This window comes from Hoplias malabaricus, chromosome 4, assembly GCF_029633855.1.
Source record: "Hoplias malabaricus isolate fHopMal1 chromosome 4, fHopMal1.hap1, whole genome shotgun sequence".
Classification (NCBI taxonomy): Eukaryota; Metazoa; Chordata; class Actinopteri; order Characiformes; family Erythrinidae; genus Hoplias; species Hoplias malabaricus.
In genome coordinates, this window is record NC_089803.1 from 69,600,486 (window position 1) to 69,618,053 (window position 17,568).

General features: G+C 46.4%; 1 protein-coding gene across 1 annotated transcript in view; it reads right to left on the reverse strand.

Moving 5' to 3' along the window:
* Window positions 1-17,568, reverse strand: part of adipor2 (adiponectin receptor 2) — a 69,160-nt gene that overhangs the window by 12,055 nt on the left and 39,537 nt on the right. The window contains exon 3 of the mRNA XM_066668435.1: window positions 2,188-2,334. Within this exon, the coding sequence (XP_066524532.1) occupies window positions 2,188-2,247 (60 nt within the window). The 5' untranslated portion in view covers window positions 2,248-2,334. The remainder of the gene's footprint in view (window positions 1-2,187; window positions 2,335-17,568) is intronic.

Consider the following 17,568-nt stretch of genomic DNA (forward strand, 5'->3'; position numbering starts at 1 on the left):
CTCCCCTAAGCTCGTCTATCAATAGAACTGTGAAACGCTGGTAGACCAGAGACGGGTCGCTACTGGCCGGGTCTCAGAGCCTGGTTTTCATGCTGGTAGACTCTGTTCCAGTGGGAGATGTCGTGTGAAAGCAGCTGCAGCTATTTGCCTCCAACTGAGCCCCCCTCAATGTTGAAGCATCTGCATTCATGAACGTGCCATTTGGATTCCCCAGAGTTGTGTATGCATGGTTTTCTATAAATGTGTTTGGAAGTGATCGGCACTCTTGGGCTTGTTCAGAGGGCGATTCATGTGTTAACAAGGTCTCAGCTGTTGGGAAGCCTTTTAAAAGAATGGTTAAGTCGATTCAATACTGTGAATGTCACTAAAGCCAACTCTTTATAAACGTTAGTCATCCGTTAGTGAAAAAACATACTTCCTCTAAGACATGAGACCAACTCACAGCTTCTTTTCGAGCTGCTGCTAACGCAACGCCACGGAGCATTTTTGTTTTTCTGAAGAGAGCACTCTGACAGATGCCTGTGCTGGTGAGGACCACAGGCAATGATGGAGAATATTCATGTGTGTTTTGTCTATCCGTGTGTGTGTGTGTTTGTTTTGTCTGTCTGTGTGTGTTTTGTCTAACTGTATGTGTGTATGTGTGTGTGTGTGTGTGTGTGTGTGTTTTGTCTGTGTGTGTGTGTTTTGTCTCTCTGTGTGTGTGTTTTGTCTAATTGTGTGGGTGTTTTGTCTAATTGTGTGTGTGTGTGTGTGTGTGTGTGTTTTGTCTGTGTGTGTGTATTTGTGTGTTTTATCTAATTGTATGTGTGTGGGTGTGTGTTTTGTCTAATTGTCTGTGTGTGTTTTATCTAACTGTATGTGTGTGTGTTTTGTCTAATTGTGTGTGTGTGTTTTGTTTAATTGTGTGTGTGTGTGTTTTGTCTAATTGTGTGTGTGCGCGTGTGTGTTTTGTCTGTCTGTGTGTGTGCGCGTGTGTGTTTTGTCTGTCTGTGTGTGGTTTGTCTAACTGTGTGTGTGTGTGTGTGTGTGTTTTGTCTGTCTGTGTGTGTGTATTTGTGTGTTTTATCTAATTGTGTGTGTGTTTTGTCTCTCTGTGTGTGTGTTTTGTCTAATTGTATGTGTGTGTGTGTTTTGTCTAATTGTGTGGGTGTTTTGTCTAATTGTGTGTGTGTGTGTGTGTTTTTTGTCTAATTGTGTGTGTGTTTGTTTTGTCTGTGTGTGTGTGCGCGTGTGTGTTTTGTCTGTCTGTGTGTGTGCGCGTGTGTGTTTTGTCTAACTATGTGTGCGTGTTTTGTCTGTCTGTGTGTGTGTTTTGTCTGTGTGTGTGTGCGCGCGCTTTTTTTTTCTGTCTGTGTGTGTGCGCGCGTGTGTGTTTTGTCTAACTGTGTGTGTGTGTTTTGTCTGTCTGTGTGTGTTTTGTCTAACCGTGTGTGTGTTTTGTCTAACCGTGTGTGTGCGCGCGCATGTGTTTTTTTTTCTGTCTGTGTGTGTGTGCGTGTGTGTGTGTGTTTTGTCTAATTGTGTGTGTGTGCGCGTGTGTGTTTTGTCTGTCTGTGTGTGTTTTGTCTAACTGTGTGTGTGTGTGTGTGTGCATGCGTGTGTTTTGTCTGTCTGTGAGTGTGTGTGTGTGTGTGTGTGTGTGTGTGTGCATGCGTGTGTTTTGTCTAATTGTGTGTGTGTGTGTGTGTGTGTGTGTGTGCATGCGTGTGTTTTGTCTGTCTGTGTGTGTGTGCGCGCGCTTGTCCCTATCTTGTGCAAATTGATTCGGGGTACGACACTGATCGAGAGGATCAGTTGATGAATGAATGGTTTGCCAAATTCTGACTCCTGTACCACAGATTACATTTCTGCTGTTTCTTTTAATTACTGTTTACCTTGAACCGAGATGTGGAGTAAACCACACTGACCATATGTGAGGCCTTAATCAAAATCTGAATGAGGATTGAGGGAGTGAAGGTTTGATAAACACAAACATATACAGAGAAGATTTGGCTGAATTTTGAGGAACAACTCTAGCCTGAAATCTCCAGCGCTAAACTAAAGAAGCAACACATGGACAGTAAACATGTCTCGGCCAATTGAGTACATCAGGCGTTATTAGAAAGGTGTGCATTTAATTTCTTTCACCAAGCCACTCATTTCAGAAGTACGTGTGTGTGTGTGTGTAAGCGCACTCTGGCGACTGACCTTGTGCACAAACTCCTCCATCTTCTCCATTGCGTGGTGGGCAAGCGGTGTCATCCCCATGAAGCCTTCATCCGAGCTCTTCCCCTCCTCTTCCTCTCCCGCTGTCTTCTCACTTTCATTCTGTGCTTTTCTTTTAGTCGGCACACTCTGAAAACAAACACAGACAAAGAGTCAGATCCATCAGTACTGGCACTGCTAACAACGGGGGAAAGAAAGAGAACAGAGCGAAAACGGCTAGAAACCAGAGCTTCTGCTCCTCACTCCTCACTGCTGTGCGCTCGGGGTCGGCTCATTGATCATTTACAAGGCTCAAATGCTGAAACTAGCCGTTCTGAACAGGGCTGTTTAGACAGGGAGTGAACACTGCTGTGGTGTTTAGTCCTTGTGATGTTTTGACTGAAGCAGGTCACAGACATTTCATTCGAATTTATTTTTAATGCTAAAGCTAACAGTGCAAGCTCTCTTACCTATACACACCCGAGTTTTAGCTATGTCAGGACACACACACACACACACACACACCAAAACTACTAATTAATATTGCATTGATTGAATGACCTCGCCTTATGGCATTTTCCAGACACCCAGCGCATTTGAGGCAATGGCCTACCAGCTCCCTGCAGTTTATCTCCCAGTACCACAGCACACCACTATAATAACAATTAGCATCGGGACAGCTACAGAGCCGCACAGGCTAAAACACTCATTTATCATACACACGCAGCAAGAGAGCGCACACACCACAACCCGTGCTGATATGATTTAATGGAAAACGGCTGCGTATCAGCGTAGCTCCGTTCTGTTTTTCTCCACAACCGCTACGCAGCACAAAGCACATTCTCACAAACGTCTGAGTTGAATTAATAATAAGTAGGTTGGTGCTAACAGATCTGGGGCATGAGAAACTGTCCACACTTAGTGGACCATGGCACCTGAAAGATAGGACGGTCGAGATCTAAACACAGGGCTGGGGGGGGAGAACGAGAGACACGGAGGCAGCAGCGAGTGACAGTAGGAGTTGCAGTGCGGAGCTGGTTAATGAGGTGTCCTTAAGCAGATAATCCTTGGCCTGGAGGCTGTGGAGAAGTAATTCGACAGAGCTACAAACTACCTGCAACCACCAAACAAATAAGCACACACACACACAGGGCCTGTAAGAATCTTCCCCTTGATATTCACCAGCCTGATTCTGACTGATTTGTAAGCCGTGTACAACAGAGAAGCAGATTGACTGCGCTGTGCGGGTTGCTCCGGTGCGGACTGGAAGGTCAATATTTAAAGAAATGTTTCAGCAAAAAAAATATCTCAGCTGATCGACTACATCTGGGGTTAGTGGAAAGGATCTGAATGTAGAACACTATTTTGTTCTCGCACCGTAGCTGAAGTTGCTAGGCATCAATGCTTGTAGCATGGTCCGGCATTTGACTCGGACAAGCCAAACCCAAACAGCTTCAACAGAATCGGTGTGTACTGAATAACACACCCTCTCTCACAGGAAGGGGTTCAGCTGGGGGCTTCAAAACTACCACCGCTCTCAAACACCAAGAACTTACAGCGTTTTTATAAAAGACAAACTCATAAAAGACATAACTGTTAATAATGTGTTGTTATAGAAACTCTTTATTCTGGAAATCTATATCGGGAAATAACCACTAAGAGCTCAAATAGTTATAAAATAAAGAATATATTTATAAAATGAGGAATGGCTGTACGAGACTTTCCACAGGTTAAAGTGTGTGTGTGTGTGCTTGTCCCTCTGTCTGTGTGTGTGTGTGTGTGTGTGTGTGTGCTTGTCCCTCTGTCTGTGTGTGTGTGTGTGTGTGTGTGTGTGTGTGTGCTTGTCCCTCTGTCTGTGTGTGTGTGTGTGTGCTTGTCCCTCTGTCTGTGTGTGTGTGTGTGTGTGTGTGTGTGCTTGTCCCTCTGTCTGTCTGTGTGTGTGTGTGTGTGCTTGTCCCTCTGTCTGTGTGTGTGTGTGTGTGTGTGTGCTTGTCCCTCTGTCTGTGTGTGTGTGTGTGCTTGTCCCTCTGTCTGTGTGTGTGTGTGTGTGTGCTTGTCCCTCTGTCTGTCTGTGTGTGTGTGTGTGTGTGTGTGTGCTTGTCCCTCTGTCTGTGTGTGTGTGTGTGTGTGTGTGCTTGTCCCTTTGTCTGTGTGTGTGTGTTTGTGTGTTTGTGTGTGTGCTTGTCCCTCTGTCTGTGTGTGTGTATTTGTGTGTGTGCTTGTCCCTCTGTCTGTGTGTGTGTATTTGTGTGTGTGCTTGTCCCTCTGTCTGTGTGTGTGTGTGTGTGCTTGTCCCTCTGTCTGTGTGTGTGTGTGTGTGCTTGTCCCTCTGTCTGTGTGTGTGTGTGTGTGCTTGTCCCTCTGTCTGTGTGTGTGTGTGTGTGCTTGTCCCTCTGTCTGTGTGTGTGTGTGTGTGCTTGTCCCTCTGTCTGTGTGTGTGTGCTTGTCCCCCTGTCTGTGTGTGTGTGTGTGTGTGTGCTTGTCCCTCTGTCTGTGTGTGTGTGTGTGTGCTTGTCCCTCTGTCTGTGTGTGTGTATTTGTGTGTGTGCTTGTCCCCCTGTCTGTGTGTGTGTGTGCTTGTCCCTCTGTCTGTGTGTGTGTGTGTGTGCTTGTCCCTCTGTCTGTGTGTGTGTGTGTGTGCTTGTCCCTCTGTCTGTGTGTGTGTGTGTGTGCTTGTCCCTCTGTCTGTGTGTGTGTGCTTGTCCCCCTGTCTGTGTGTGTGTGTGTGTGTGTGTGCTTGTCCCTCTGTCTGTGTGTGTGTGTGTGTGCTTGTCCCTCTGTCTGTGTGTGTGTGTGTGTGCTTGTCCCTCTGTCTGTGTGTGTGTGCTTGTCCCCCTGTCTGTGTGTGTGTGTGTGTGTGTGCTTGTCCCTCTGTCTGTGTGTGTGTGTGTGTGCTTGTCCCTCTGTCTGTGTGTGTGTGTGTGTGCTTGTCCCTCTGTCTGTGTGTGTGTGTGTGTGCTTGTCCCTCTGTCAGTGTGTGTGTGTGTGTGTGCTTGTCCCTCTGTCTGTGTGTGTGTGTGTGTGTGTGCGTGCTTGTCCCTCTGTCTGTGTGTGTGTGTTTGTGCTTGTCCCTCTGTCTGTGTGTGTGTGTTTGTGTGTGTGTGTGTGTGTGCTTGTCCCTCTGTCTGTGTGTGTGTGTTTGTGTGTGTGTGCTTGTCCCTCTGTCTGTGTGTGTGTGTTTGTGTGTGTGTGCTTGTCCCTCTGTCTGTGTGTGTGTGTGTTTGTGTGTGTGTGTGTGTGCTTGTCCCTCTGTCTTTGTGTGTGTGTGTGTGCTTGTCCCTCTGTCTGTGTGTGTGTGTGTGTGTGTGTGCGTGCTTGTCCCTCTGTCTGTGTGTGTGTGTTTGTGTGTGTGTGTGTGTGTGTGTGCTTGTCCCTCTGTCTGTGTGTGTGTGTTTGTGTGTGTGTGTGCGTGCTTGTCCCTCTGTCTGTGTGTGTGTGTTTGTGTGTGTGTGCTTGTCCCTCTGTCTGTGTGTGTGTTTGTGTGTGTGTGTGTGTGCTTGTCCCTCTGTCTGTGTGTGTGTGTGTTTGTGTGTGTGTGCTTGTCCCTCTGTCTGTGTGTGTGTGTGTTTGTGTGTGTGTGTGTGTGTGCTTGTCCCTCTGTCTGTGTGTGTGTGTGTCCCTCTGTGTGTGTGTGTGCGTGTGTGTGTCCCTCTGTGTGTGTGTGTGCGTGTGCTTGTCCCTCTGTCTGTGTGTGTGTGTGTATGTGTGTACGTGCTTGTCCCTCTGTGTGTGTGTGTGTGCTTGTCCCTCTGTCTGTGTGTGTGTGTGTGTGTGTGTGCTTGTCCCTCTGTCTGTGTGTGTGTCCCTCTGTCTGTGTGTGTGTGTGTGTGTGTGTGTGTGTACGTGCTTGTCCCTCTGTCTGTGTGTGTGTCCCTCTGTCTGTGTGTGTGTGTGTGTGTGTGTGTGTGTGTACGTGCTTGTCCCTCTGTCTGTGTGTGTGTGTGTGTGTGTACGTGCTTGTCCCTCTGTCTGTGTGTGTGTGTGTGTGTGCTTGTCCCTCTGTCTGTGTGTGTGTGTGTGTGCGCTTGTCCCTCTGTCTGTGTGTGTGTGTGTGCGCTTGTCCCTCTGTCTGTGTGTGTGTGCGCTTGTCCCTCTGTCTGTGTGTGTGTGTGTGCGTGTGCTTGTCCCTCTGTCTGTGTGTGTGTGTGTGTGTGTGTGCTTGTCCCTCTGTCTGTGTGTGTGTGTGTGTGCTTGTCCCTCTGTCTGTGTGTGTGTGTGTGTGTGTGCTTGTCCCTCTGTCTGTGTGTGTGTGCTTGTCCCTCTGTCTGTGTGTGTGTGTGTGTGTGTGTGCGTGTGCGTGTCCCTCTGTCTGTGTGTGTGTGTGTGTGTGTGTGCTTGTCCCTCTGTCTGTGTGTGTGTGTGCGTGTGCTTGTCCCTCTGTCTGTGTGTGTGTGCTTGTCCCTCTGTCTGTCTGTGTGTGTGTGTGCTTGTCCCTCTGTCTGTCTGTGTGTGTGTGTGTGTGTGTGCGTGTGTGCTTGTCCCTCTGTCTGTGTGTGTGTGTGCGCGCGTGTGCGCTTGTCCCTCTGTCTGTGTGTGTGTGTGTGTGTGCGCTTGTCCCTCTGTCTCTGTGTGTGTGTGTGTGCGTGCTTGTCCCTCTGTCTCTGTGTGTGTGTGTGTGTGTGTGTGTGTGCGTGCTTGTCCCTCTGTCTGTGTGTGTGTGTGTGTGCGCGTGTGTGTGTGTGTGCTTGTCCCTCTGTCTGTGTGTGTGTGTGTGTGCTTGTCCCTCTGTCTGTGTGTGTGTGTGTGTGTGTGCTTGTCCCTCTGTCTGTGTGTGTGTGTGTGTGTGTGCTTGTCCCTCTGTCTGTGTGTGTGTGTGTGTGTGTGCGTGTCCCTCTGTCTGTGTGTGTGTGTGTGTGTGTGTGCTTGTCCCTCTGTCTGTGTGTGTGTGTGCGTGTGCTTGTCCCTCTGTCTGTGTGTGTGTGCTTGTCCCTCTGTCTGTCTGTGTGTGTGTGTGCTTGTCCCTCTGTCTGTCTGTGTGTGTGTGTGCTTGTCCCTCTGTCTGTCTGTGTGTGTGTGTGTGTGTGTGTGCGTGTGTGCTTGTCCCTCTGTCTGTGTGTGTGTGTGCGCGCGTGTGCGCTTGTCCCTCTGTCTCTGTGTGTGTGTGTGTGTGTGTGTGTGTGTGTGCGTGCTTGTCCCTCTGTCTCTGTGTGTGTGTGTGTGTGTGTGTGTGTGCGTGCTTGTCCCTCTGTCTGTGTGTGTGTGTGTGCGTGCGTGCTTGTCCCTATCTTGTGCAAATTGATTCGGGGTACGACGGTGTACGACGGGGTACATTTGATGAATGAATAAATGAACAATAACAGTCTCTCTCTCCCTCCACTCACACGCCACCTAAAAAACATACATCTGAGACAGAACGACACTCTTGACCTTGAAAACTCTCCTGTATTTCTTCTACTGGAAACACTGGAAGCTCTTAGTATTCCAGCCCCAGCACAAACAGCAGCAGAAGCTACAATCTGAACGAGAGGATCACACAGAGAAAAGGCTAAAGCAGTGGCAGGACGCTCCAACTGCCTGCTTACAGAAACACTCTCGCCTCAGCTGCAGCACATTTCAACTCATCTAATTATAACCACAACATGTCAATAGACAGACAAGCACCAAAACAAGAAAGGGCTTCAGAGTCACTCTTAATGCAGTTCACTGTGCTCAGAAATGCTTCAACACGGTTCCATAAATAGATCCATTCCAGAGGGGTCCTCAGATGTGATCCATGAATAGCCCAGTGTACATCAACACAATCTCTCATCTGAGGATGGATTTCTTAGAAGGACGAGAGAGAGACAGAATGCATGATCATGGACTGTGTAGTCAGGGTGAGGGGTCACACGTGGTGAAATATGAGGTGGTCACTTTCCAATTTCCAAATTTACATGTCCCCCAGGTGTGTATTATTTTCCTGTGCAGTCTCAGGGAGGATCAATCACACATCGTATGAACAAACAGAAATAACAGTATCACAGAAACACAGTGTGTTTGTTCCTTCAGGTGTCTGTGAGGAGTGTGGTGTGTTCTCTCTGTGTCTGCGTGGGTTTCCTCCGGGTGACTGTCTGTGAGGAGTGTGGTGTGTTCTCTCTGTGTCTGCGTGGGTTTCCTCCAGGTGACTGTCTGTGAGGAGTGTGGTGTGTTCTCCCTGTGTCTGCGTGGGTTTCCTCCGGGTGACTGTCTGTGAGGAGTGTGGTGTGTTCTCCCTGTGTCTGCGTGGGTTTCCTCCGGGTGACTGTCTGTGAGGAGTGTGGGGTGTTCTCCCTGTGTCTGCGTGAGTTTCCTCCGGGTGACTGTCTGTGAGGAGTGTGGTGTGTTCTCCCTGTGTCTGCGTGGGTTTCCTCCGGGTGACTGTCTGTGAGGAGTGTGGTGTGTTCCCCCTGTGTCTGCGTGGGTTTCCTCCGGGTGACTGTCTGTAAGGAGTGTGGTGTGTTCTCCCTGTGTCTGCGTGGGTTTCCTCCGGGTGCACCGGTTTCCTCCCACAGTCCAAAATAATCCGAACTATTATATTAAAAGATAAAGATGATGTCTTCAAAACCTCAGACTTTATAACATGTGCCGGGACCGTCTGCTGATAATAATATTATCAGCATTTTCAGCATCAGCATCATTATTATGTATTTGTGACCCCTACTTTTTTTTTATGTCTATTTTCTTATATTTTTGTTTCTTCTTAATTTTTTTAAGTTGTTAAAAGTTGGAAATGTTAAAAAACAAAAAAAAGAATAATTAGGTCACACCACTCAGCCAAGCAAAACCACAAAGACAGACACGCTAGCTTCCCTGGTTAGCGTGTCGGGTTAAATGTCCAAGCAGTGCATGTGGTGTGGTTCTCTATTTGAGGAACCTTGTTTGTCGGTAAGAGGAGCTGGCCATGCTCTGAGAAGAGACTAGGTCTGGATCTATAATGCATGACTAACCCATTTCCCATGGCCGCCAGCAAAACACTGTTGTGTTTGGACGTGTTCTGTGTATGTATACGTCTGTGTGTGCGCCTCCAACAACACAGTGCTCAAGTCTCTCTCAGGGGTCTGTTTTAGGGCTTAACTGAGCAGCTCTGCTTTACGTAGGTGTCACGTGAAATATGGCACATTTATCGAGGCGGTCATGCCACGGCTAAATTCTTTAAATTATATAGAGGTGGCAATACACAGGGTTATCCATAGCCCTTAATTATTTATCATCCCCACTTCTTTAGCGTCTGTGTGAGTGTGTGTGTGTGTGTGTGTGTGTGTGTGTGTGTGTGTGTATGATCTCATGCAAGCAGCTGTGGATTCTGTGGAGACTCCTTGTGCCTCAGAGTGTCAGCAGATGGATGTCTTTTTGAGTGAAGTAGCATAGGCCAACAACAAGGAGGCCACTGTGAGGGAACTGAGAGGAGTCAGCGAGTGAAAGACTGGGCCACTTTTAAAAACATGCATTATCTGTGTATGTGGAGGGTGCACAGCAAAGATAATGTCTATGTTTTTCTTCATGCTACAAAGTCCAGTCTTATCACTGCAGTCCTAGCACAAATTGCACCGCTATATGAAGGCATTACACCCTAATAAACACCTTCAAACGCGTATTAAAAATGCACATGTATTCCTGTTAATATAAAATCACCATTTCACCATTAACAAACTCACTCTTGTTCTTCGTGATTCACGCTATGTTTTGTGAGTATTGTCTTAATATCCAACGAATACAGTGGGGTGCAAAGTCTGAGGTGGTATATTAATACTACATAAATATCATTACTGTCTCGGGCAATGGTCCCTGGTCAGTTTCAGAACCATCATTTTCTAACCCTGATACAGCTATGTTCAACGTGTGTTTTTGGACTGTGGGAGGAAACCGGAGCACCCAGAGGAAACCCACGCAGACACAGAGAGAACACAGCACACTCCTCACAGACAGTCACCCGGAGGAAACCCACGCAGACACAGGGGAACACACCACACTCCTCACAGACAGTCACCCGGAGGAAACCCACGCTGACACAGAGAGAACACACCACACTCCTCACAGACAGTCACCCGGAGGAAACCCACACAGACACAGGGAGAACACACCACACTCCTCACAGACAGTCACCTGGAGGAAACCCACGCAGACACAGGGAGAACACACCACACTCCTCACAGACAGTCACCCGGAGGAAACCCACACAGACACAGAGAGAACACACCACACTCCTCACAGACAGTCACCCGGAGGAAACCCACACAGACACAGAGAGAACACACCACACTCCTCACAGACAGTCACCTGGAGGAAACCCACGCAGACACAGAGAGAACACACCACACTCCTCACAGACAGTCACCCGGAGGAAACCCAGCTGCAGTGGGCTTTAGATGATTGTGTGTTTGTGTGAGAGAAAAACATTTAGAAAACTATGCTCCAAAAAAACCCAATGGTCAAAATCAAATTCATACAGAGATTCTTAGACAAACCCAATAGCATCAGCAGATCTGCTGCTGGCCAATTACAACACAGTCCTGCCTAAAGACCTGTCCTTACACCAAGCAGGTTTCAACACGTTGTCTCTTTTGGTTCAGTAGATAAGCTCAGAAATCATTATATGAACCTAATAATCGCTTAAAAACCTGAATACTTTTGTAGGAACCAACGTGTGCCACTGTCTTCATTCCAGCAGCTGAAGCAACACCGTATCACTAGTGTAGGATCATGTGGTAATAAATGAATGCTCATCTAGGTACAGGTGAATGTGTGAGTGCTGTCTGGTGTGTATCTGCTCACACAGTGATGCATGACCCATTTTTAATCATTCAGCCACCTGTTCCACAGAAAGACCTCCAAGGCAGCTACAAAACCCTATGAGCTTTTATTAAAGTGTTTAACTCCTTATGAAACATATGTGAACATGAATATCAATAAACTAAGTGCAGTGATGTGAATAGTTTCACAGCAAGCTGCTGAAAATGAACCAAAACACTGTGTTCTATAAATATAGCGTTTATACAGTAAGAGCAGTGAAATCTGTATTTGGCAGAGGACGGCACGGTCAGGAGTAAGAATAGCAATGCGGCCTCTGCAGGGTGTTACAAGCTGCCCTGGGGTCCTGGGGATTAGCCGGTGTGCAGGTCGTATTATAAAATAGTCTAGAGGGCAGCTTTCAATCAGATTCATTAAATGATCATCTGTCTTATCTATAAGCTACTTTAAAGAGAAGCACTGTGTTCTGTTCTGTTCAGAAGAAAGTGATATGCTTACGACTGCAGATGGAGTATATGAATATGAATTGGTCGCCGTCCAATCAAAAACATGCATTTCTGTTTTTGGCCATTTTTAATTTACTACATAATTTGAACACAGCAGCTGTCCTTCACGTCGTATTAAAATTTCCTGGTGAATGAACCAATAGAAATGCTCCAGAATTACATTACATTGACTTCCATTGAAATGTAAGAAGGTTTGAGACCCATGTTTTTCATTGGACAGTGACAATATGTAAATTATATGTGGTAAATTAATGAACAGGGCATGCTCTTAATGGAGGCTTTCTCAAAAGCCTTTATCCTTAATAATTATGAGAAAATTACACAGAAACAATATATAGATCTATTTTTTTCAATACAGTTACAGCTCTATACACCATATAAAGTTGTCTATTAGGACAATTTGTTTATCCATCCATTCATTCATTGTCTGTAACCCTTATCCAGTCCAGGGTCGCGGTGGGTCCAGAGCCTACCTGGAATCATTGGGCGCAAGGCAGGAATACACCCTGGAGGGGGCGCCAGTCCTTCACAGGGCAACACTCACACACACATTCACATACAGACAATTTTGAGTCGCCAATCCACCTACCAATGTGTGTTTTTGACTGTGGGAAGAAACTGGAGCACCCGGAGGAAACCCACGCAGACACAGAGCGAACACACCACACTCCTCACAGACAGTCACCCGGAGGAAACCCACGCAGACACAGAGCGAACACACCACACTCCTCACAGACAGTCACCCGGAGGAAACCCACGCAGACACAGAGAGAACACACCACACTCCTCACAGACAGTCACCCGGAGGAAACCCACGCAGACACAGAGAGAACACACCACGCTCCTCACAGACAGTCACCCGGAGGAAACCCACGCAGACACAGGGAGAACACACCACACTCCTCACAGACAGTCACCCGGAGGAAACCCACGCAGACACAGGGAGGACACACCACACTCCTCACAGACAGTCACCCGGAGGAAACCCACGCAGACACAGGGAGAACACACCACACTCCTCACAGACAGTCACCCGGAGGAAACCCACGCAGACACAGAGAGAACACACCACACTCCTTACAGACAGTCACCCGGAGGAAACCCACGCAGACACAGGGAGAACACACCACACTCCTCACAGACAGTCACCCGGAGGAAACCCACGCAGACACAGAGAGAACACACCACACTCCACACAGACAGTCACCCGGAGGAAACCCACGCAGACACAGGGAGAACACACCACACTCCTCACAGACAGTCACCCGGAGGAAACCCACGCAGACACAGGGAGAACACACCACACTCCTCACAGAGAGTCACCCGGAGGAAACCCACGCAGACACAGGGAGAACACACCACACTCCTTACAGACAGTCACCCGGAGGAAACCCACGCAGACACAGGGAGGACACACCACACTCCTCACAGACAGTCACCCGGAGGAAACCCACGCAGACACAGGGAGAACACACCACACTCCTCACAGACAGTCACCCGGAGGAAACCCGCGCAGACACAGAGAGAACACACCACACTCCTCACAGACAGTCACCCGGAGGAAACCCACGCAGACACAGGGAGAACACACCACACTCCACACAGACAGTCACCCGGAGGAAACCCACGCAGACACAGGGAGAACACACCACACTCCACACAGACAGTCACCCGGAGGAAACCCACGCAGACACAGGGAGAACACACCACACTCCTCACAGACAGTCACCCGGAGGAAACCCACGCAGACACAGGGAGAACACACCACACTCCTCACAGAGAGTCACCCGGAGGAAACCCACGCAGACACAGGGAGAACACACCACACTCCTTACAGACAGTCACCCGGAGGAAACCCACGCAGACACAGGGAGAACACACCACACTCCTCACAGACAGTCACCCGGAGGAAACCCACGCAGACACAGAGAGAACACACCACACTCCTCACAGACAGTCACACCTTGTTTAATGAACATGAAATATAGCTTCAAAATTATTTTTAAAAAAAAGCTGTAATCTTTCTTCAAAATGTGTAAAAGGTTCCCTACATGAACTGGCTGGCTTCTTTTAGTCCTGAATTTCAAATGAATCACACAATACCTAAACAAATGTAGGGAAACTGAAGATCACAAACACTTGCTGGAGAGCCTCAGGCATATGTGCATGTGTAAATAAATTAACTGGGTAGATTGCAAAAAATCTGGAGTGTATTTGCACCTTTATTTATTTTTTTTAATTGTCCAGGCAAATGATTCTAAAACGTTTTGGCCCAAATGGCATGCCACACGTTCATGACTGAGGCGAAGGTTTACTCAAAATGAGAGATTTTGTATTCAGCAACTATTTAAACAAGTTTTAAACAAATGGACCGAGACGTTCACATGTTTGAAAGTGTTGCCTGCTGAAACTTACTGGTTCTACTCTTCTTAAAGACATATGCTGGGATACATTTACACAGCTCACTTCAGTTCAGTCTTAGCAGGTTTCATATAGTTTTCTTACATTTTCTCTTTCTTACAATCCCAGCGGATTCCCTGGAACACAATCCTTAATGCCGAACAGCTTCCTGGTAGCTCTGCATGTTGAGACCCATGGTGTTGAGCTGCCTTCTCACAGTAGAAACACCTGTGGATTTTCTTAGACGTGAAGTCAGAGCTGAGCTTTGTTTTCCCCTGGTCTCTAAAAGATAAAAGCTGTAACCACTGTTTATCTGTCGGAAATAGCTTTGGTCCTATTAGGTTTAAATGGATGTCAGGATTTTCGTATACTTCTGATCTTTCAGTATATTTCTATTAAAAGGTATGAATGAATCAGGATTGGTGTATTTCTCGTTCTGAGCAGAAATGTCTACTGAAATATATATAATTTCTATCGGAAATGAATAACGAAGGCCAGTCCGTGAACTTTCTAGAAAAGCGTATGCTGATACAGTGCAGTGTCACATGCTCGAGGAAGTACTACTGGGCTAAAGAGTGGGAGGGATGTTGAGTCGAGGCGGGACATAGCTCTGCGCACTGCTGTTCCTGGAAAGCTGGGGCTGTCCTGTCCCTGGCGTTGGATTGGTATGTTAACTGGATGTACAGCTGGTTGTTAAAAACAAGCAGTGTCCTCTTTAGATCAAAAACAACCCGTGTGTGTGTGTGTGGAAAGCTTTGTATTAACACAACTGCTCATGATTCATGGGACTTTTTTTAACTTGTACAAATTATTCACATCTAACAGATCTGTTCCCTCGACGATTCAACCATTTATACCTCAGTTACAGACTGGGTACGAGGTTAAGATTACACCGTCTTGACCTATAGGCGATTTAGATGCTGACCTTAACTGTCTATAACTACAGACTACTATCAAGCCCCATGGGATTTAGACTCTATTCTCTTAAAGAGAATGAACTGAGAACATAATAAAACAACTACATCTCATTCGACTGCGGACTGTATCAATAACTCCTCATCGCCGTCTCTCAGTATTACAGCGCACTGAACACAGGTCTGAAGGACAGCTCTGAATCTCCAGGCGTGTGGGTGATTGCGTACAGCTAGCTCTTTGTCATTCGATGGAGAAAGGCATGTCACATGGATTTGTGGTAAGCTTCAGAGTTCAATAGTGCACCAATAACTGCTTCATAAATGTAGAAATGCAGACTTTCACAAACCTCTGCGAGCCACAACAGCACGAATCGACTCGCAAACTACACACAAACTGTGTAAGTGTAAGGACACATTTAGTTGGAGATATGGAGCCTATCACCCCCCAAACTGTGAAACAAGATCACCCAGTCGTTAGTCAGTGCACTCCCTAAGTCAGAAAACTGATCCTGATGAATCCTTATGAAGTCATGTGGAGGCTCCCTCTTCCGAGTCTCTCCAAACAGCACTGGACCCGAAAACAGAGAATAAAGAGAACCAAGCCAAAATGGCTAAAATGACAGATATATTTGATACCTTGTAAAAACGGGGCTAAGCATTTGCTATCAGTAAATATCACTAAAAGTTATGTGCTAAAACGATAGGGACCAGAGAACACCCAAGAAACAAATCTACTTTACAACAACGCTACTGAAAATGGGCAGATAAGCTATGTAGTCTTAACACATCATAGAAATGCTCCGCCAGCCATGTCCAGATTTGACCAGCATTCATTACTGTGTCCTCAAAGGGCAGCTGATATCAGGCTGCTGGGTACAGCTCAGATTTCATGAGCTTGAAGTCTGTATTACGTTGTCAAGTGCTACAAAGCCAACTAAGTTTATCCACCATGGACTGGACAGCCATATCCAGAACCACACACACAGAGGGGTGGTCAAAACAAATATTATCTCAGTATAACAGTATAATCAGTCCAAAAAAACAGATTAAAGGAACACTAGGTAGAATTTCGACCTTAAAATTACAGCTTCAAAATCTTTGTGATGATTTACTGAGCTGTAAAAGGGAGAACGGAGACACTGTTGTTTCTGATCCGGGCTCAGAACTGCAGAAACCGCACTATGTAACTTTTGGAGGAGGGTAGGAACCACCCCCTGCCCTCCCCCTGACTCCCCACCTCCCTTCATTCAATGAAAAACATTGTGGCAGAAGCCCCATATTGCTTTCCTCTCTCATAAACAACAAATTTCCCAAAGATTTTCCCGTGTTTAAAGAGTTTGGGGACTAAAAATCGTCTGGCACCACATATGGCAGTATTTAACATTAGAATGATATAATTTTCTAGTCTACCACACTTCCACGATTAGTACTTGGTGGTTTGTTTCAAAGCCCTGCAGCAAGTTCAGAAGTAACACGTGGACGCCCCTGGAAGAGAGCAGGCATTCAAAATTAAAGACCTCTCCAAGTCAAACCCCTCTCAGCCCCTGAACGGTCATCCCTCTCCCGCTTTGGAGCAGTAGAACTGGAACCCCTTCATTCAGAAGGATCTATCGCTAACTCTCGCTAGCTCTCGCTAAAACCCGAAATCACAGACACGCACTCGAGTCCGGTTTTGACTTCAGGGGATTAACTGAACAGAGGAGAGTGAAAATAATTATGTGTAGTATTCACAGTACTATGTGCAGTAAGAGTTTGTACGCTTACCAAAGATGATTAATATATTTTTCCTATTCTAACTCGCTTTCTGTTTCCACTTTGTTCCTTTCACTAAAAGTCTCGTGGTCCATGCGACAGAGGGCGATTTCTTGTGCAATCAGGAAGTAACCTTTATACAGCGTAACCTCTGTACAGCCGAACTCCAACTCTCTCCAGCACACACACGTCAGTCTGACTGGGCACAGTACAAGCACAGATGATTAATCAATTACACAAAACATATGTAGAAAATAAACTTAAAGAAATAAACAAATAAAAGTTGTATATACTCAAATAAATCCCTTTTAAAAATGAATCATCACTGTGAAAGCAATAACAGGTCACTGGAAAACAACGCTAGAAATCTGACTCCGGTATCAATCACTTTTACAAGCTTCTTATCCACTTTTTTTTTGGACAGGATTAGTTTTACGTGAGGAGCTGGGGTCATTTAATTTTACCACAGTGTGTCAGTAATGTTTATGATGGCGTAAATAACACAGATGGGTGTAACCACTCGCCCACTGCTATCACAACATTTTCATAGACACTGACATGATAGTGGAATGTTTATGTGTATGTTTTTCAGTGTGGATCAGACACATCAGTGCTACTGGAGTTTTTTTAGACTGTCACTACTATTCTGAGAACATCCCATCAACCAAAAATATCCATCCCTCAACAGCACTGTATTTTAGTCCTTCATAACAAATGAGGTAAGAAGTCTCAAAAACCTGAAACCCTTCAGATCGTCTTATGGATGAGTGCGGTGCGTCGTTCATCACCTGAAGTTTGCCTCGTACTTGAACGACTGTTTTGCGGAGTACACTGCATCATTAAACATATCCTCTAGTGCCTCCATTCTCAAGAAATCCCCTTAGATCCTGCTTTACCATGAGATATATCCCTCACATATCAGTTCTCCAGAAAAGTGATTGACATTGTGTATTCAGCTGTTTACAACTTATAAACAGATGGTTCGCCAACTACACATTTCCTCGAGCCCTGCGTTTACATTGGCAGGACAAAGGCAACCACTTCACTTGTACGGAAGTAGGCAATTAGCGGTAGCAATTAAGTAACAGGCAACAAATGATCTAGGA